This window comes from Martes martes, assembly GCF_963455335.1.
Source record: "Martes martes genome assembly, chromosome: 11".
Lineage (NCBI taxonomy): Eukaryota > Metazoa > Chordata > Mammalia > Carnivora > Mustelidae > Martes > Martes martes.
This window is the reverse complement of record NC_137899.1, coordinates 9,728,648-9,749,240: the sequence shown is the minus strand read 5'-3', so window position 1 is coordinate 9,749,240 and position 20,593 is coordinate 9,728,648. Positions and strand designations below refer to the sequence as shown.

The 20,593-nt window shown below is 42.0% G+C and overlaps 1 protein-coding gene across 3 annotated transcripts in view; it reads left to right on the top strand.

Moving 5' to 3' along the window:
* HECW1 (HECT, C2 and WW domain containing E3 ubiquitin protein ligase 1) overlaps nt 1-20,593 on the top strand; it is a gene marked incomplete at its 5' end in the record, with an annotated part of 447,342 nt that overhangs the window by 333,421 nt on the left and 93,328 nt on the right. For all 3 annotated transcript variants that reach the window (XM_080818019.1, XM_080818018.1, XM_080818020.1), the window contains 4 exons: nt 9,342-9,484; nt 12,362-12,462; nt 13,997-15,322; nt 20,385-20,486. In XM_080818019.1, coding sequence (XP_080674145.1) covers nt 9,342-9,484; nt 12,362-12,462; nt 13,997-15,322; nt 20,385-20,486 — 1,672 coding nt within the window. The remainder of the gene's footprint in view (nt 1-9,341; nt 9,485-12,361; nt 12,463-13,996; nt 15,323-20,384; nt 20,487-20,593) is intronic.

Here is a 20,593-nt window from a genome sequence, read left to right as displayed (position 1 = left end):
AGAACTGTGGTTCTTCATTCTGGGTGCACAGCAAAGTAAACTGGGAAGCTTGAAACATGACCAGTGCCCAGCTCCACCCCCAAGGAACTCTGATTTAAGTAGTCAAGAATGGGATCCACTTACAGGTATTTTTGTGAAAGCTCCCCAGATTATTCTAATGAGAGCCAGAGCTGCGCATACCAGTGACCCAAAGCAAAAAATAAAGAGTCCCAACAATGTGTGCTTAAGCAAAACTTTTACTTTGTGTTGGAAAGTTTACTTTTGTGTGAAGTTTACTTTTAACCAAAAGGAGGCTTGATGCTGTAGGAGTACTGCATATAACACTCCAGCTCATACCTAGGTATTGGGCCTTGGACAGCTTTCTTCCTGCCCTTGCTGCCCAAGTGTGAGAGATCTGACAGTTACTTGCCTAAAGCACAGCCAAGAAAGGGAATCCAATGCTCTAATGGAAAGGTGGCCTGAAGAACTTAACTTCTCTGATCCTGGGGACACCAGACTGTTTAGGACAGTCTTGTGTTTAGGTGGAGATAAGGAACCATTTATGGATTGGTTGGTCCAAGCATGTGTTTGAGATTCACAGTTCTCTAGGGAGATTTCCCAGGTATAGTCTGAAACCACACCCCATATGTGGAGGGCGGGGAGAGACGAAGAAAGAGGCATGCCATTCCAGGTTGGTAGGTGGCAGTTTTAACAGTAACAAAGGGAACTAACATATGAGGCTTGTCTTAGGCAGCAACAAGATGAATGGATCCCCATACTTACCCTCTAAATCTTAAAAGGTGACGAAGAGGCCCTAAATGGGTTTAGTCACATGTACCATGCAGCTGTTTGCAACATCACATCACCATCTCGAGGGTGTGTCCTTGGAGCAGCCTCTGGCAGTGAGAAAGGTGAGCAAACCCACATCCCAAGGATGGGGGTGTGTTGCAGCAAAGAGCCTGTGAGTATCTGGGTCCAGTTCACAGGTCAGTCAGTGTTGTTTGTTTGTTTGTTTTTTAAGAGTTTTTAATTTTATTTATATGAGAGAGACAGAGCCTAGGGACAGGCAGAGGGTGAGGGAGAGAGAATCTCAAGTGGACTTCTCGCTGAGTGCGGTGCCGGACACGGGGCTCGATCCCAGCACCCTGAGGTCATGACCTGAACCAAAATCAAGAGTCAGATGTTAACCAACTGAGCCATCCAGGTGCCCCTCAAGCAGCGGTCTTTCTTTATAGTGTTAACCAACTATGTTGCAGTTGCTTTTAGATGCCCATGAGCAAAAAGAGGATGAAGTAGGAAATGGCCAGACTTTAGACCCTAAGAATGTTCAGGGTTGGCTCCTTCATTTGCTAAATTGATTTTCTTTCACAGGTGAATTAGGATAAAAAAAGATAAAATTCCCCAAACAGAGAGGGCTTAGAGCAGTAATGCTTCTTTTCAAAAAATCTTTTGCAGATTCAGTTCAGAGATTTCCCTTTTGGCTGATAGCCAAGCCATTTCTCTGGATAGAAAGACAGAGGGAACATTAGAAGTAGGAAACTATAGCTTTTGTCTGAGCTGTAGATATTTGAACCAGGCCTTATGGATTACTACAAACAGCTGTGGAATTATTGGTCATTATGGACCAGCTGAAATGAGGTAGGGAATTTGATAAAAGTACAATAATTAGAAAGTCAAAAGGAGAAGGAGATAGGATAGATGATCCCCAACTTACGATGACTGGACTTAGCAATTTTCAACTTCATGACAGCGTGAAAGGTGATATGCATTCAGTAGAGACTATACTTCAAATTTTTTATTTTGATATTTTCTTGGGTTAGGGATATGGGTGTGATATTCTCTCATGATGCTTAGCTTATCTGGTGATGCCACAACTCCCAACCAGGTGATCATGATGGTCAACAAGCAATGCACTTACAACCATTCTGTACCTGTACAATCATTCTGTTTTCACTTTAAGTATAGTATTCAATTGATTACATGAAATATGCAAAAAAAGGTTTGCATTAGATGATTTTGCCCAACCGCAAACTAATGTGTTTTGAGCATGCGTAAGGCAGGCTAGGCTAAGCTATGATGTTTAGTAGGTTAGATGCATTGCATTATTTTCAACTTATGGTATTTTTAATTTAAAATGGATTTATGAGGATGTAACTCCACTGTAAGTTGAAGACCTGTAGTGGATGTGGCAGATAGAGTCTGAATAGAGCAGAATTGGAAGGGAAGAATACAGTTTAATTTAACATGGAATGAAACTTCTTTTCCCATTTGACAATTGAAGATGCAGAGCCTCAGGGAGGTTGTGAATGAGACTCAAGAATTTGGATGCGCAGAGCTAGAAATAAAAACCAAGTCCAATGTCACACCAAAGGTTCTTTAGGAGCTCCAAGTCAAAGCCAGGTCAACAGAAGCAGCCAGGAGAAACACCCTTGGCTCACCAGTACAAGGAGCTTGCTCATGAATAAACAGATTTTAACATTTTCAGAGCTCTTCACTGGTTCTTAGAAGAATCTCACATAGCTGGGGGTTTACGTGGACCCCAGGATCTATGGAATGTAAGTAAGGGCCTAGTGGGGAGAGCTTGATGGGGAGAGAAGGAAAAACTCAAGCGTTGCTACTGAGTTTCACAGTGAGTTTTGCTAAGCTGATTTTGGTGTCCAATGTAGGCTGCTATAACCAGAAATACTCGTGTTTTAATAAAGGTGATTAAGTTTTTCATTCTGAAAATAACATATGCTCATTACAGGAAGTATGGAAAATACAGAAAAAGAAATAGGGGGAAACAATCCTACTTGGAAAGACAACTGCTATTAAAACTGATTGTAATTCTTTCCAGTTTTTTATTCATGTAATTCATATTCTTGTGATCATGAATTAAATATTAAGAATAGGGGGCACCTGGGTGGCTCAGTGGGTTAAGCCTCTGCCTTCGGCTCAGGTCATGATCTCAGGGTCGTGGAATTGAGCCCCGCATCGGGCTCTCTGCTCAGCAGGGAGCCTGCTTCCCTCTCTCTCTCTCTGCCTGCCTTTCTGACTACTTGTGATCTCTGTCAAATAAATATAATATTTTTTAAAAAATGTTAAGAATAGGATGCTCTTATCACTTAGCATTGTAAAACAAGCATTTTCTATCTTTTGTTCAACATTATAATATTATAGCTGTATATATAAACCAAACATAAATTATTATAATTTAGAAAATTATAAACTATTCTATCATACGCATTTACTACAATGTACCTAGCCTGTTGTTGACTTTTCAGTTAGGATATTGATTACAGTACACTTCAGAATGGAGTTACTGGATCAAAGATCTAGAAGTTTTAAGGATCTGAGACAGTTACTGGGACTGAATTCTGGCTTAGGTAGGCCTTCTTAGAGAAATATCTATTCCTGGTTTGATCCTCAAGTTTGTCCATAAGTTTTGTTAGTACATGAAATGATTGATTCTTCGGAGTTGAACTATACTAATGCATAATGGAAATTAGAAGCACTACATGGAGGTACGGAGGTCATTAGTGCTGTTTGTCAAATATTTCTGCTCTCCGCCTCCCAGACACATTATAGGATCATAAGTCCTCCCTGTAGTTGGCTGAGCCATGTGTCTAGTCTTGATGAGGAATTGGGTTTGGAAATGAACACTTATTTGCAGGGAGAAGACCCCACAGAGTCCTCTTTCCTCTGTCAATGTAGCTGGCAACTTTTGAGAAGGTGTCTGCTCATCAGACTGGCTCCTTGAGGGGTCACTAGCAGAGCCCTCTGCCAGCCCTCAATGGCAGTGTGAACAAGGAACAAAACTTTACCATCAAAAGTCACTGAAACGAAATTTGGTTGTTACTGCAGCATGACTTAGCCTGTTGTCATGGTACAAAGGAGACTTTAACATTAGTGTATTTAACATACTTAATCTCTGAAATTAGAAATCAACGAAAGTTGAAAGATTGCTATTAGAAATTAATCATGGTAAAAGGAAATAATTATATATTTCAGCTGTTATACAACCCTTGATTAAGCGTACTGTGATGTTCAATATTATTAATACTCCCTTCTCCCAGGTAGTCTGAGCTAGGCAATGCCAACATGTACCTTCTCCTTTTCTGAACTTTTTTTTTGTTTGTTAAGTTTTTATTTTAATTCCAGTATGGTTAACATACAGTGTTATATTATTTTTGGGTGTACAATATAGTGAATCAACAACTTTATAGATCACGTGGTACTCGTCATGGTTAAGTGCTCTCCTTAATGCCTAACACCTATTTCCCCCATCCTCCACCCACCTCCCCTCTGGTAACCATCAGTTTGTTCTCTATAGTTAAGAATCTGTTTCTTGATTTGTCTCTGTTTTTTAGTTAGAGTTAAGAATCTGTTTCTGGTTTGTCTCTTTTTTTCACTTTGCTCATTAGTTTTGTTTCTTAAATGCCACATATGAGTGAAACCATATGTCTTTCTATGACTTATTTCACCTAGTATTACACTCTTTAGCTCCATCCATGTTATTGTAAATGGCAAGATTTCATTCTTTTTTTATCTTCTTTATCCATTCATCTACCAATGGATAGGTGGGCTGTTTCCATAATTTGGATATTGTAAATAATGCTGCAGTAAATATAGGGGTGGATATATCCTCTTGAATTAGTGTTTTGGGGGTTGGTTAGTTGGTTGGTTTTTGCATAAATACACAGTATGGCCATTACTGGATTATAAGGTAGTTCTATTTTTTTTTTGAGATTTTATTTATTTATTTGACACACAGAGAGAGATTACAAGTAGGCAGAGAGGTAGGTGGAGAGAGAGAGGGAAGCAGGCTCCCTGCTGAGCAGAGAGCTCGATCCCAGGACCCTTAGATCATGACCTGAGCCAAAGGCAGAGGCTTAACCCACTGAGCCACCCCGGCACCCAAGGTAGTTCTATTTTTAACTTCCGAGGCATCTCCATACTGTTTTCCACAGTGGTTCCACCAAGTTTGCATTCCCACCAACAGTAGCCAAGTGTTCCTTTTTCTCCATGTCCTTGTCAATACTTGTTTCTTGTGCTGTTGATTTTAACCATTCTAATATGTGTGAGATGATATATTGTAGTTTTGATTTGTATTTCCCCAATGATGAGTGGTGTTGAACATCTTTTTGTGTGTCTATTGGCCCATCTAAATGTGTCCTTTGGGGAAATGTCTGTTCATGTTTTCTGCCCATTTTTAATTGGATTATCTGGTTTTTTTTGGGTGTTGTGTTTCATGAGTTCTTTATATATCTTGGATACTAACCCTTTATCAGAAATGTCATTTGCAAATATCTTCTCCCATTCTATAGGTTGCCTTTTAGTTTTGTGGACTGTTTCCTTTGCTGTGCAGAAGCCTTTTATTTTGGTGTAGTCCCAATAGTTTATTTTTGCTTTTATTTCCCTTGCCTCAGGAGACACGTCCAGAAAAATGTCGCTATAGCTGATGTCAGAGAAATTACCATCAGCACTATTCCAGGATTTTTATGGTTTTGGGTCTCACACTTAGGTCCCCCATCCATTTTTAATTTATTTCTGTGAATGGTATAAGAAAGTGGTCCGGTTTCATTCTTTTACATGTAGCTGTCCAGTTTTCACACCACCATTTGTTGAAGAGACTGTCTTTTTCCCACTGCATATTCTTTCCTCCTTCATCAAAGATTAATTGACCATATAATTGTGGGTTTATTTTGGGGGTTTCTATTCTGTTCCATTGATCTGTGTGTCTATCTTTGTGCCATACTCTTTTGATCACTACAGCTTTGTAGTATGACATGAAGTCTGGAGATAGTTCATTTTTAGTTTTGTTTTTCTTTTTTAAGATTGCTGTGGCTATTCAGGATCTTTTGTGGTTCCATACAAATTTTAGGATTGTTTGTTCCAGTTCTGTGAAAAATGCTATTGGTATTTTGATAGGGATTGTATTAAATCTGTAACTTGCTTTGGGTAATATAGACAGTTTAACAATATTTGTTCTCCCAATCCATAAGCATGGAATGTCTTTCCATTTTTTTGTGCCTTCTTCAATTTCTTTCATCAGTATGTTTTATACTTTTTAGAGTACAGATCTTTCACCTCTGTGGTTAAGTCTGTTTCTAGGTACTTGATTATTTTTTGGTGCATTGTAAATGGGTTGTTTTATTAATTTCTTTTTCTGCTGCTTCATTATTAATATATAGAGATGTAACAGTTTTCTGTACATTGGTTTTGTATCCTGAGACTTTACTGAATTCATTTATCAGTTCTGGCAGTATTTTGGTGGTCTTTTGGATTTCTGTATAGAGCATCATGTCATCTGAAAATAATTTGCGAATAAGTTTGACTTCTTCTTTACCAACTTAGATGCCTTTTGTTCCTTTTTCTTATCTGATGGCTGTAGTTAGGACTCCAGTACTATGTTGAATAAAAGTGGTGAGAGTGGACATTTTGTTTTGTTCTTGACCTTCAGGGAAAAGCTCTCCATTTTCTCCATGGAGTATGATATTCACTGAGAGCTTTTCATATACGTTGAGGTATATGCTGTCTAACCCTACTTTGTTAGGGGATTTTTATCATGAATGGATATTGTTCTTTGTCAAATGCATTTTCTGCATCTATTGAAATGATCATAGGGCTTTTGTCCTTTCTCTTAATGATATGAAATATCATTCTGATTGATTTGTTAATATTGAATCACCTTTGCATCCTGGGAATAAATCCCGCTTTATAGTGCTGAATAATTTTTTTTAATGTATTGTTGGATTCAGTTTGTTGATATTTTGTTGAGGTATCAACCTCAATGCGTATCAGCTCTTCTTTAAATGTTTGGTAGAATTTGGTCCTGGACTTCTGTTTATTGGGAGTTTTTTGATTACTGATTCAGTTGCCTTCCTAGTAATTGGTCTGTTCAAATTTTCTATTTCTTCATGCTTCAGTTTTGATAGGTTATGTTTCTGGGAATTTATCAGTTTCTTCCAGGTTGCCCAATTTGTTGGCATAAAATTTTTCATAGTATTTTCTTATAGTTGTTTATATTTCTGTGGTGTTTGTTGTTATTTCTCTAATTTGTTATTTTGTTTGAATCCTCTCTTTCTTTCTCTCTCTCTCTCTCTCTCTCTCTCTCTCTTTGATGAGTTTGGTTAGAGGTTTATCAATTGTATTTTTTCCCCCAAAGAACCAGCTCCTGGTTTCATTGATCTATTCTGTTGGTTTTGGTTTTTTTTTTTTTAAGTTTCTTAAAAAACTTTTTTTAAGTTTCTTTCTGCTCTAATCTTTATTTCCTTCCTTCTGCTGTCATTGAGTTTTATTTGATCTTCTTTTTCTAGCTCCTTTAGGTATAAAGTTAGGTTGTTTATTCTTTCGACACTTTTCATTGTTCACTATGGTTACAATCTTTCTTTAATTGTTGCTGCCTTTGTTTTAAAAGTCATACAGTTATTTAAAAAATGAACAGTTTAGAATCAAACGAAAAAGATCTGCTTTCTCTCCTCTAGCCTACTAGCCTACTTAATTTAACTTACCTGTTCTTTTTAATGACAACAGAGTTTTCTATTTCAAAGATTTACTATCCTTAATTTAACTGGTCATACAGCTATTTAAAAATATCCTTAATTTAACTGGTCATGCAGCTATTTAAAAATTAACAGTTTAAGAATCAAATGAAAAAGATCTGTTTTCTCTCCTCCCTACTAACCTACTTCCTAAGGCTAAGTTTGGAGCCCGCCCCTCCAGGCATTTTCTTTGCAGTTCCAAGTACAATGAAATCCCACTCTTCATATTGTTATACATCTTGCTTTTTTACTTTGTTTTTCAAGTATCTATTCATGTTGGTACATATTTACCTCTTTCTTTTTATTGACAACAGAGTTTTCTATTTCAGAGATTTACTCTCCTTAGTTTAACTGGTTGCTGTTGATAAACATTTTTGGTCTTTTCAGTCTTTTGCTATTGTTAATTTGCACCAGTGTGCAAGTTAATCCAGAGGGAAAATTCCTAAAATTGGGATTCTGAGTTGCAGGGAATTTGCAGCTTAAATGCCAGTAAATATTGCCTATTCCTTTCCCAAATGTTGAATCAATTGTATGGGATTGTACATCAATAGTGTGAGAATTCTTTTTCCACAGTCAAGAACACTGGGTACTATGAAACATTTTTAAATCTCTGCCATTATAATCAAGAAAAAGAGGTATTTTGTTATGGTTTAAAGTGCATTTCCTTAATTATAGATGACTTTGTGCTTGTTCTTTCTTTAAATATGTTAATACCTTTAGTATAATGGAACCTAAGTGGATTCTTTCTCTTTAAGGTGAGCTGTTTTTATTCTTCGAATCCTGGAGAATAGCCTTATTTTTAAGCATCAAAAAAAGTGCCTCAATGTGGTTATTATTCATTTACTGAATACACAGGGCTCATAGCATTTCTAAGACCTTGATATATATATTGCCACTGGGATGTTTTATAATGACTTCATCCAAGGCAGATGGGCTGGGAATTGGCCAGCCCTTTCACCTCTTACACTGTTGTTGGGAATGCAAGTTGGTGCAGCCACTTTGGAGAACAGTGTTGAGATTCCTCAAGAAATTAAAAATAGAGCTTCCCTATGACCCTGCAATTGCACTACTGGGTATTTACCCCAAAGATACAGATGTAGTGAAAAGAAGGGCCATCTGTACCCCAATGTTTATAGCAGCAATGGCCACGGTCGCCAAATTGTGGAAAGAACCAAGATGCCCTTCAGCGGATGAATGGATAAGGAAGAAGTGGTCCATATACACTGTGGAGTATTATGCCTCCATCAGAAAGGATGAATACCCAACTTTTGTAGCAACATGGACAGGACTGGAAGAGATTATGCTGAGTGAAATAAGTCAAGCAGAGAGAGTCAAGTATCATATGGTTTCACTTATTTGTGGAGCATAACAAATAACATGGAGGACATAGGGAGATGGAGAGGAGAAGGGAGTTGAGGGAAATTGGAAGGGGAGGTGAACCATGAGAGACTACGGACACTGAAAAACAACCTGAGGGTTTCGAAGGGGTGGGGGGTGGGAGGTTGGGGGAACCAGGGGGTGGGTACTAGGGAGGGCACGGATTTCATGGAGCACTGGGTGTGGTGAAAAAACAATGAATACTGTTATGCTGAAAAGAAATAAAACATTAAAAAAAAACTGAGAGGTGAAAATAAAATAAAATAATAAAATAAATAAAATAAAATAAATGAAAATATTTATTTTATAATGATTTTTATAAAAATAAAGTTTATTATAAAATATAAATATTTTTATTAAAAATTATAAAAATAAATAAAATATTGTATTATTTATCAAAACAGTAAAATATTATTTGATCAATATCAAGTAATATTGATGTGACATATTGTTTCATTACAGCAATTCAGCTTTGTGTCCTTGCCCACTGATGTACTGGAAATTGAAGTGAAGGACAAGTTTGCTAAGAGCCGCCCCATCATCAAGCGCTTCTTGGGAAAGCTGTCGATGCCTGTCCAAAGACTCCTGGAAAGACACGCCATAGGGTAAACCTGTGCCTGAGACCTCAGTATCACTAAGTCTTCAGTGAGCAGGCGAGGGGACACCTCCAAGCTGCAACAGTGTAGTCTCGTGGGGACTCAGACTAAAATGGTGGTATTGAACTTCCTTGGCTTCTCCCATTAATTATGTTGCTCGAGACACAGCATTGAATTACACCAACCTTTCCCTTTCCTCTTGTTTATGTACCACTGGTTCTTTCTGCAGAAGAGTAGAAAAATCCCAAGACGATACTGAAAGGAGCCCTTAATGGGGTATTTTTCCATACAGGTAGAAATTAAAATTTATATTGCTCTCAAGAATATTATTTCTGCTTATGTATAGAATTTAATCATTTGGGACATTTCTATAACAAGATGAAATTCTGGATTACTAGCGTAGAGAGATTTAGAAGATGCTAGTATTTGTAGAAAATGCTAGATAATATGTATTAAATTTTAAAAGCATGGATTCTCATGGACAACAGCAATTAGGTCACTTGCAGAATTCAGTTATATTTAAGAATGATTCTGTTTGTATCATTCATTTTCATGTCCTCTCATGATTCTCATTAAAACAGACTCTTAGCAGATGAGATATTTATATATAGTATATTTTTCCCTAGTTAACAGCAACTATATTTGAAAATGCTAGGTAGAGTTCTCGGGACATAAATGTATGCTATGCTGTGTTGTGCCACTGCAGCCCTTAGAATGATATTGAAGGAATGAGGAGAATTTGCAGAATTTCCAAGTGTCTTCATTTAAAGCTTTTTGGATTTTCAGGACTTTGCAATCACAAATGATTATCATAATTTAATTAGCGCATTGTAGTCTGTGTGCATCTGCGTGCGTACTGGCGTGCCATTAACTCTCAAGCCAAAGGGAGAGACATTTATGGAGCTACAGCCTTGTCCATGTGTCAGACACAGTGTTTGCGCTTTCTGTTTATGGTTGTGAGGATTAAACAAACAAACAAATGTACACAAAGAATGCGAAGCAGTCCCTGGCACATAGGGACTAAAAGACTCTAGACCGTTCATTTTTTTAAAAAATAGCATAATCATGGCTTGTAAAATAAAGGCAACTCAGAAGGCTCCCTCAATCCCTTTGCCTGTAACACCACAGCCCTAGGCTGGTTCTCCACCTCCCCTAGTCCTATAGCTGGACCACCTCAGCTTCACGTGGGATAGCCCTGGCTTCTTTGAACTTTTTAGAGTAGTCCTGCCTTGTGCCTCTAGCTGGATGTAAGCTATTTAAAGGCAGGCCTATGCATTACAAGCTCTGTATCAACTGTGACACTTTTCACGTGGCACAGGGTCCGAGAAATATTTGCTAATGAAGTGAGTGAGGAGCAGAGGAAAGAAAAGCCTGGAACAAATGCAAAGCATAGCAAATTTAATTTTTGTCTCACTGCCTGGTTGTCTTAGGATTTCAACTAGGATTTTGGGTTCAAGATCTCTTTTCTGTGGTCGTAGTAGATTTGCTTCATAATATTGACCAAGGTCCTTTCTAAATAAAGATTGTGGTTCATTGGGTTTTGCTCCCTATAATGCTTTATTTAATGGACCTCCTAGGAACCTCAAATGCTAAACTATGGCTGACCAAAGACATATATTAACTCAGTGTATCATTGGGATATAGGCTGTTTCATAATGCTGGTATTTTCTAGAAACATTAAAACACTACCAGCCAGCAATTTATCTTTTTATTTTAGCATCACCAGTGAATAAATGGAGTGAATACAGAATCATTTGAGTAACAAACAGTTTTGGAATATGTCTTGCTATTATTAAACTGGATTTGTTGATTCTTTGAATATCCAAAATAGTTACCTTTCCTATTGAAGCCAAGGTGGGCTGGGGGGAGGGGAAAGCACTCTGCTAAAGCTCTATTGTTGATGAAACTATGAAAGCAAAGTTTCACATTGATTCCCCCTGGATAATTCTCTTCTTGGTAATCAAGAAATAGCCTTGAGTGGGCAGAGGGGAAAATGCCAGACTCCAGGGCAGAGTTTCAGAGTCTGTATGTGGGACCGTGGAGTTTGCATAACTGGAAAGCAACCTAGCAGTCTTGCTTCAGTCCGTCCTGCAGCAGGTCCCCTTCGGAAGCACTTCCCAGCTCTCCAGACCGCTCCAGTTACCATGACAGCATCCTTTCTTAGACAGTATGTATACAGACTCCCAGACATGCCTCTCTTGCTGGCAGTGTCCATCGAGGGCACTGGAAAACGTCAGCCTGCACAGGAAAAGCAAGCAAAGATACCCATGTCTTTTTTGTTGTTATGGTTGTCTTTTGGGGGGTTTCTTGGCTTAGAACAAAGATTGGCAGCAAACTTTCTGTAAAGGGCCAAGTAGTAAATATTTTAGGCTTTGTGGACCATGTAGTCTCTGTTTCAACTATTCAACTCTGCCGTTGTGGCATGAAAGCAGCCCCAGACAATAAGTAAACTAATAAGCATGGCTGCATTCCAATAAAACTTCTATTCGAGGAACTGAAATTTGAATTTCAGACCATTTTCATGTGTCACAAAAATATTACTCTGCTTTTTTTCTAACCGTTCTAAAATGTAGAAAGCTCAGAGCTCAGATGTAAAAAAAAAAAAAATTAGGTAGTGGGCCAGATTTGAGCCCTGGGCTACAGTTTCCTGACTCCTGCTGTAAAATATTCAATAAGGATTTTCTCGAATTTTTTCACTGCTGTTGAGCAGATGTACTTCCCTACCTTTAGCTTCTGTCTGTCTTCTCTGCACCTGAGTGGATCATCACCTCCTATTAGCAGGGCCTCCCTGGACTTGCCTATCTCACCTACCGGCATAGACAGCATGCTGTCTAATCTTTAAGGAGAGGTGCTGACCAGATTGTAATGATGCTTATTTCCTTCTAGGGATAGGGTGGTCAGCTATACACTGGGCCGCAGGCTTCCAACAGATCATGTGAGTGGACAGCTGCAATTCCGGTTTGAGATCACTTCCTCCATCCACCCAGGTATTTTTGGCATGAACTTCATGTCTTGTCCTAGCCTAGGGTTGGTGTGGTTCCTTTCTCTTAAAATACAATAACCATGGTTCTCTCCAGACATGTCCTAGGTTTTGTGGTTCTCTCCCTTCTCCATCTGGCATCTGGCAGAAGGCAGTGATCTGTTCTGGAAGCCAGGTTGCTGTCCCCTTGATTGAGAGGCTCCTCTTCATTCTGGTGACCCAAAGGTAGAGGGTTAGACAGTGGAGGGGGAATTGACAATGAGGCCAGCACGGGTATGGAGCTGTGTCTAATTTATCGTTTTACTCCCAGCACCCACATAGGAGATGCTCAGTAGATGCTTAATCATTGCATACATGAATGAATGAGAAACATGAATGAATGTGATACGTATCACATTATTGAAGAACTATTATTGTACAATGGATTTATCAGAGGGAAAAATGAAAAACATAAATTAGAAAACTTCAGAATCATCCAGTTTTCTGTTTGTCAAGCCAAAACACATTTCCAAACAAGAATGATGAGATGCCTCATAATTCTACTTTGCTGTTCTCCCACAACCCCCTTACTGAGTGTCGATCACGCTGAGAATTAGCCAGAATTAGTCCTTCTGGGCCACATTGATGAGTTGCTGTTAAAGCTAATGAGGCTTTGAAAACTCTAAGTCTGTAGTTTTTCATGGCCCACTCAGCAAAGTCCAGTTGTAGTGGTCTGTGCCCAATAGATAATGCAGATTGTGAGAAAACACCCTGACTGCTTTGTCCTTTCACACTCATCCTGAGAATGAAATTGACTCTTCCTTCACTGTAGCAGTAAAGACGGCCTCACGGCTCACCAGAGAGATCATTCATTCATCTTCAGTGAGTGCATTGCAGTAGTGCTCTTAAAATGGGAAGTTCACACCAGGCAGGGACCCAACAGAGCAAGCAGCTGGGGGAAGGTAGAAGTAAACAGTGGTTGCTGTTCCTTGAATGGTTGCTTGATGTGGAGACCTCGTTTATTTTCCATTGCAATAACCTGCAAACGTTCGAGGCTACTGAAGGACCTTGGTTGCTCCCATCAAGTGGTCATTTTCTGCTCTGTAGTTGCTAAGAACCTGGCTTACCCATTCTTCCACCTGCTGGACCCCACCAGAGGACACTCAGCAAGCATCAGCCTTGCCTGTAGGGCAAGGCCCTATAACCCTCCCCCCCACCAAGGGCTTCTGTACAGTCTTTCCTGAAGCAAACATTGTTGAGCACCCACTATGTGCTAGAAACTGGGGTAGTTGTAGGCTTTGGGTATTTTAACCCAAACTATGAATTGCCTTGAAACAATTCTGAAAGATCACGACCGCAAATTGTCATTAACATACGGAGAACTCATTCTTACAGAATTTTTTAGCAGAGCTTTGGCCTATGAGAAATCCTCATCAGCGCCTCCATCCGATATCCTTATGCAGAAATCCTTTAGGATGGCTTACGGGGCCCGCAGAGTACACTAATGCACGAACCCCACAATGCCCTCTTCTGGAGAAATGACATTTTCTTCTCGCCCGCAGATGACGAGGAGATTTCCCTGAGCGCCGATCCCGAGTCCGCGGAAACTCAGGACAGCCCCATGAACAGCCTGGTGGCCAGCAGCGGCGGGGAGCCTGCGGGCGAGGCCCTGGAGCCTTCCAGGAGCTCGAAGCCCGAGCCGCCGAGCCAGGGCAGTGCCGGGGACGCTGCCGGGAGCGAGAGCCTGGAGCCTGCCGAGCCGGTTGAGGAAGCGGCAGGTACCACCGAGGCAGGAGACGACGGCGCGGGCTCTGTGGGACCTGACGGGGCTGGGGAGCTTCTGGGCCCGGGGCGCGAGGACGCCGAGCCAGCCCTGAGTGCGGAAGAACTGGCCGAGCGGCTGGAGCTGGGGGGGGAGGCGCCCCCGCCGGGGCTGCTGGAGGACGGCGAAGCCCGGGGCAGCCCCGGGGAGCCGGAGGCGGAGGAAGCGGCCGCAGAGAGCCGTGCGGGGGGAGAGGAGAAGGAGCAGGCCGAGGAGGAGGAGGAGGGCGACGTGTCTGCCCTGGGGCAGGGGGAGGACAGGCTGCCGCTGCGGGCCTCGGTGAAGAGGAAAAGCAGGCCGTGCTCCCTGCCTGTGTCCGAGCTGGAGACGGTGATCGCGTCCGCGTGCGGGGACCCCGAGACCCCGAGGACACACTACATCCGCATCCACACCCTGCTGCACAGCATGCCCTCGGCCCAGGGGGGTGACGACGGCCCGGAGGAGGAGGCCACCCTCCAGGATGCCTCGGAGAAGGACGGGCTTAGCGAGGTGGACACGCTTGCCGCCGCGCCCCCTCCCCTCGAGGAGGACGGAGAGGGACCCGAGGGGGCCACTCCAGGCACGGCGACCCCGGGCCACTCCGGCTTGACCAACGGCCTGGTGCCCGATGGCGACTTGCTGCCCAGCACGGGGAGTGAGAGCGACTCGAGCCCCCGGCAGGGCGGGGACCACAGCTGCGAGGGCTGTGACACGTCCTGCTGCAGCCCGTCCTGCTACAGTTCCTCGTGCTACAGCACGTCCTGCTACAGCAGCTCCTGCTACAGCGCCTCCTGCTACAGCCCCTCCTGCTACAACGGCAGCAGGTTCGCCAGCCACACGCGCTTCTCCTCCGTGGACAGCGCCAAGATCTCCGAGAGCACTGTCTTCTCGTCGCAGGACGACGACGAGGAGGAGAACAGTGCGTTCGAGTCTGTGCCAGACTCGGTGCAGAGCCCGGAGCTGGACCCGGAGTCGGCCAGCGGGGCTGGGCCGTGGCACGACGAGCCGGCCACCCCTGCCGGGAGCGTGGCAAGAACGGCGGAAGGTCTGGAGTCCCCCGTGGCAGGGCCAAGCAATCGGAGAGAAGGTTAGACCTCAAACCTGATCAGAGTGAGAATAGGACCACCAGGGGGACCCAGGTCTCCCCAGCAAGGTTTCAAAACAAGTGAGAGGATCAGTCTCAAATGGGGTTGCCGGGGCAATGTATGCCTGTCCTGTACATGTATGTGCGTGTGTATCTGTGTATGTAAGTATTCGTGACTGTGACTAGCAGACATCCACCACCTCTCAGATACACACCAAGAATTACAACAAGTGCACTCATGTGAGTGTGCTCTAGTATGCGTGCCTGTCTGTTTTACCTAATCACTAGAACTGGTTAGTGTACATGTGACCCTTCTGGTCTTGACAGTGACCAGAGCACCCTAGGTAGTCTTGAATGATACAAGCAGAAAATATTTGGCAGCATTTGGTGAGTAATGTATAAATATCTGCTGACTTCCCCCAAACATACCGAAGATTAGCAATAAATGTTAACATAAATTGAAGAACATTGATTTTTACCTTTGCTTTAGAATTTAACATAGTCTATGTACATATGGAAATGTATAGCCTACATATATTTGTCATTATTTCTGTCTGTTCAGTTCTTGTTACTGTTGTTTTTTTACTATTATTCTATTTATTCAATCTAAAAATATAAACAGCTCACCCATTTCTCCCATTCCCACTCCCGCCTCTGGCAACCATCCATCTGTTGCCTGTTCTCTTGAAAACTACAAGACATTAATGAAAGAAATTGAAGAAGACACAAATAAATGGAAAGATCTTCCATGCTGATGGATTGGAAGAATCAATACTGTTAAATGTCCACACTGCCCAAAGCAATATTACAAGATTGCAAGAATCCCTATGAAAATTCCAATGGCATTTTTTACAAAAATAGAACAATCCTATAATTTATATGGAACCATAAAAGACCCCAAATAGCCAAAGCAGTCTTGATAAAGGACAAAGCTGGAGGACTCACACTCAGATTTCAAACTACAAAGCTATAGTAACTAATTCTGGTTTTGTTTTTTTGTGTTGTTGTTGCTGTTTCTTGTTTGTTTTGTTTTAATTTGGCTATTTTGGCTAATGGAAGGGGAAAAAAAATCACGTGAATTCGTAAATCACCTCGTTTCAAGTGGGATTCTGATCCAAAAGCTGCCACCTTTAGTTTTAAAATATATTCTATATTTTAACCAAAGATGTTTGTTCTTAGTCATGCCTGTGGAATCTTCTATAAAATTAAGTCACATTTCTTTATCCAGATTTGGGAACCATCTTCCAGTCAAGTGACAGTGACATGGGGGAAATAATTCAAAGGTCACATGATACTATGAAATAATTCCATTGCTTTAAAGGAGAAAAATATAGATTCTGCTATTGTCCTGCTCTCCTGTTTACATTAGCCTCCAAACAGAGGTGGTGGTATTGTCTCTAGATTGTAAGCTCATTAAGGGCCAGAACAGTATTTTCTCTCTGATTGATTCTTACCACCTAAACAAATGCTTGGCACCTATAAAATTGTATAGCAACCAAAGTGAGCACAAAAATTAATCTTGAGTATTCGACAATGCCCAGTTCTACATTTCAGAGAAAGACAGAGTGAGGGAAAGTAGCACGTGGGATAAGGAAGAGTGCAAAGAGATTGATAAAGAAAGAGAAACACAGAGAGGAAAACCACAGTGACATAGAGCATGGAAAGGCAGGACTGAGAATGGGATGGATAATTCCTTTCTTTAATGCAGATGTTTTAAGTTGCTCTGGGCCAGATGCTATGTGGTGAGCCCAGGAAGAGGGACTACTGTCAGAAGGTGTGAGAGAGGCTCAGTAATTACAACAGAATTAAAAATAATTATAGTATAAAGAGATCTGGGGATGCACACGTAAAAGGCACAACTAGGAGCTGGCCGGGGTGTTTTAGTCCAAAGGTTGGCAAACCTTTTCTATAAAGGACCTGATAACAAGTATTTTAGACTTTGTAGATCAAGAGGGCAAAATTAAGCTATTCTTCTTACCAAAGGCTACTTTTTTTTTTTTTAACAGTTTTACACTTAAAGGTGTAATAACCATTCTTAGATGAGAGCCATATAACAAGGCCAGAGTCATGGTTTGTCACCTGCTGCAGCCTGTGGTGTGTATTTTGACCACCATGTCGGGAGGTAATCATTACTTGAAAATTGGTTCAGTTTACAAAGGCATGTTTTACAAAAAACAAAACAAAACAGAACAAACAAACACTCTCCGTGCCTTTGACGGATAAATAGCCAACTGGGAAACCTCCACCTTAACAGAAAGGACAGGAAAGTGTTGTGGGGCCATAGTGGACCTCTTGGCAGGGCAGTTTCGAAAGAAAATTGTGAATTTCTGAATTTTGCCAACTGTAAACTCAAAAATGGCTGAGAAGCACCTACAGGCTTTACTCTGGTGCCTGCTCGGGGCAACGCAAAGATTCCTGAGATGGCCAGTCCCGTGACAGCTGGGCACAGGCTGCATGAGCCTGCCCTGTCCCCTCTCGGTGGTGAGTCACTGTCCCTCACCAGCACACGCTTGAAGAAAGCAGGGCTTCACCACCACCCGCCTGACCTTGGCGCGTGTGCCCTGTTCTTCCACAAGACTCACTCTCGCCCCTTCCTGTGGCTTCCAAGACAGGGAATTCCTTCACTAAGTTAGCTAAGGTAGGCTGGCTGTACACGTGCCCACATAACTGAATCTGCAGCCATTTAGGGAAGATGGGTTCCGTATCTCCCTTTTGTTTCTTCCCCGCTCTGTGAAAACCTCCTTTTTAACCTCAGCATAAAATAGTTTTTGAAAAATTGTCTGCAGATCGAATGAAAAGAGCAGTATAATGTGATTTGAGCTCCAGACCTTGGAGTCAGGCCTCCTGGGTTTAATTCAGTCCCCCACCCCTTCCTAGCTGTGCAACCTAAGCCAGCTTCCTGGAATGCTCTGTGCCTCGTGTGTGAAGTGGGTGTGAAGGGAGACTCGCTTTCCAAGGGTTCTGGGAAGGATGAAATGAGATGATGCACGTGGAGGGCTCGGCTCTGACCGAGGAAGGGCTCTTCCAGGCAGAGAAGCAGAGAGGCTCACTTTTAAAGTGGAATGTGTTTCCTTCTCAGGGATTCTAGCAGGTCTGACCACTTGCTTTGTGTTTGAGGCAAGGGTGAGTGTGTGGCGCCCTGCCCTCTCGCAGAACAGACCCGCTTGCTTCTTCCTTGCGCTCCATCCATTCAGTGGGCTGAGCTGCGCCTGTCACATCATTGCATTTGCTTGGGGTTCACGAGCAGGTGGGGTCCGCTGCATTAACCCCAGCAAACGGCAGTATTGTGTTTCCACTAGCTTGGAGGAGTAATTAACCCGATTGGTCAAATTAATTACAAGAGGTAAGTCTGTTGTTCTTTTTAAGAAACCAAATTTAAAAATGCAGCAGCTGGTGACATAACAACGGTACCATCGCTTTTTTGTTTCTGACACTGAGCACATGCAAAAGCAAACATGAGTGTGGGATCCACTAAAAACAGAGCCCCTGTTTGAACCAGGAGTCCAGTCACAAGAAGTGGTGCACCAGCACAAGGGACCCCTTCCTCGGTCTCCTCAGGATCTCAGAAGGCCCCCAGGATTTGAGTAACATGCCAAAGCTTGCACAAGAAATCATGCTATATATTTAGCATTTAAAAGGACCCGTGGTTCCTGAATACATCTCTGTTTTTGTTTTACAGTTAGCTGTAGGAATTAAATGGCTAAATTAAACCCACCTAACTTCCTTCCTAATTAATTTTTTTATCAGTTTTTTTGGATCTAGAGTGAGAAGAAATTATCCTTTCCATGTATGGACATTCTAGGACATGTTTGAAATTTGGGATCCCATAAAGATCTTCACCACTCTTTTTTAGTTTCTCTCCTTTTTGACCTAAGGGATGATGGAACACTTTCTATTTGCATCAGCCGTGGAGGGCAGGGGAAAGAGAAGGCCTGACCTTTGTCTTTGGGCCAATAGAGGCTATTGCCAGTGAGCCAGGAGCGTGTGAGCTAGAAGGATACCACTCTGAATGGGGGCTGTCTCATGGCATAGGCCTTCCTAGCTCTCCAAAGGTCAAGAGCGATTGCCTCTGATGATGTGACCTGACCCTATGGGCCTCCCCTCCACATAGCCACTCTCGTGGAGGATTACCAGGACCTGAGGACATCATGAAATAGGAACATCATTTTAGCACATTGTTCCGTTCACTCTAAGTCTGACTGACAATGATATTAACTATGTCTATAATAATCGAGGTATGCATTCCATGGATATGTTTATTTCCAAAAGTTCTCCATGTCTGTCTTTCTTCCTTCTATCCCACTTCTGTGTTTCAAGTTTTCCCATCTCAGTCTTCCTGCCTCTTATCTACTTCCTTCCTCTCTTGTCCTTTTCTCTCTCTCCAGAGTACCCTGGCTTATCTGATTTTTCCTCAGAATAATCTAGAACAATCACAAGATCCCATAGCTACTTGCTCCTGGCCCCAGTCCCTAAGCTTCCATACTGTAGGAATTTACCTTCTTGGCCCACCAGTTCTTCAGCGCCATCTTGGAAAGGCATCATCTAAGAGTTTCATTCCTAAATCAAAATCTGAAAAACAGCCTCTTGGCAGCCCTCTGATGAAACCTATCCAAATGAGGCCCTTTGGTTTTGTATGGGCTCACCAAGATTTTACAGGACTTCACAAATGCTGCACTTCCCTCAAACAGGCCTGTTTCTTTAGCTGGGCTCAAGTCAGGCTCTGCTCATTTTCTTTTGTGACCCCGTCTGATGCCACCTCCCATTAACAAAAGTCAAGTGGGTACAGAATCAGACCCTGATCCTACATACTGGTCTGTGTGATACAGATCATAGTCATAAGTATTTAGTTTCTTGGGCTTAAAAAAAAAAAAAAAAAGAAACCCCCTATTCCCTCTCTCATGAGTGACTGTGAATGTAGCAAACTGACACACAAAAAAATAGATTGCCCGCTCTGGGGTTTGTTTTTTTTTTTTTTCTTGTAGTCATTTGTTTTACGGTCATGCTTTTTTGATGAAGTTGCTGCAGCAATGAGTGAATCTGAATGTCTTGACTATCTTGTCCGTAGGTGAATGTCCTATACTCCATAATTCCCAGCCAGTAAGCCAGCTTCCTTCCTTGAGACCTGAACATCATCACTACCCAACAATCGATGAGCCTCTTCCACCAAGTAAGCTTTAGTGTTGAAAGTCTATGTCTTAATTCTTCCTATCGAGTCTAAACAGGTCAGTATGAACTTGTGTGTACAGATCCAGAGTCTTCCCCAACTCCACACCT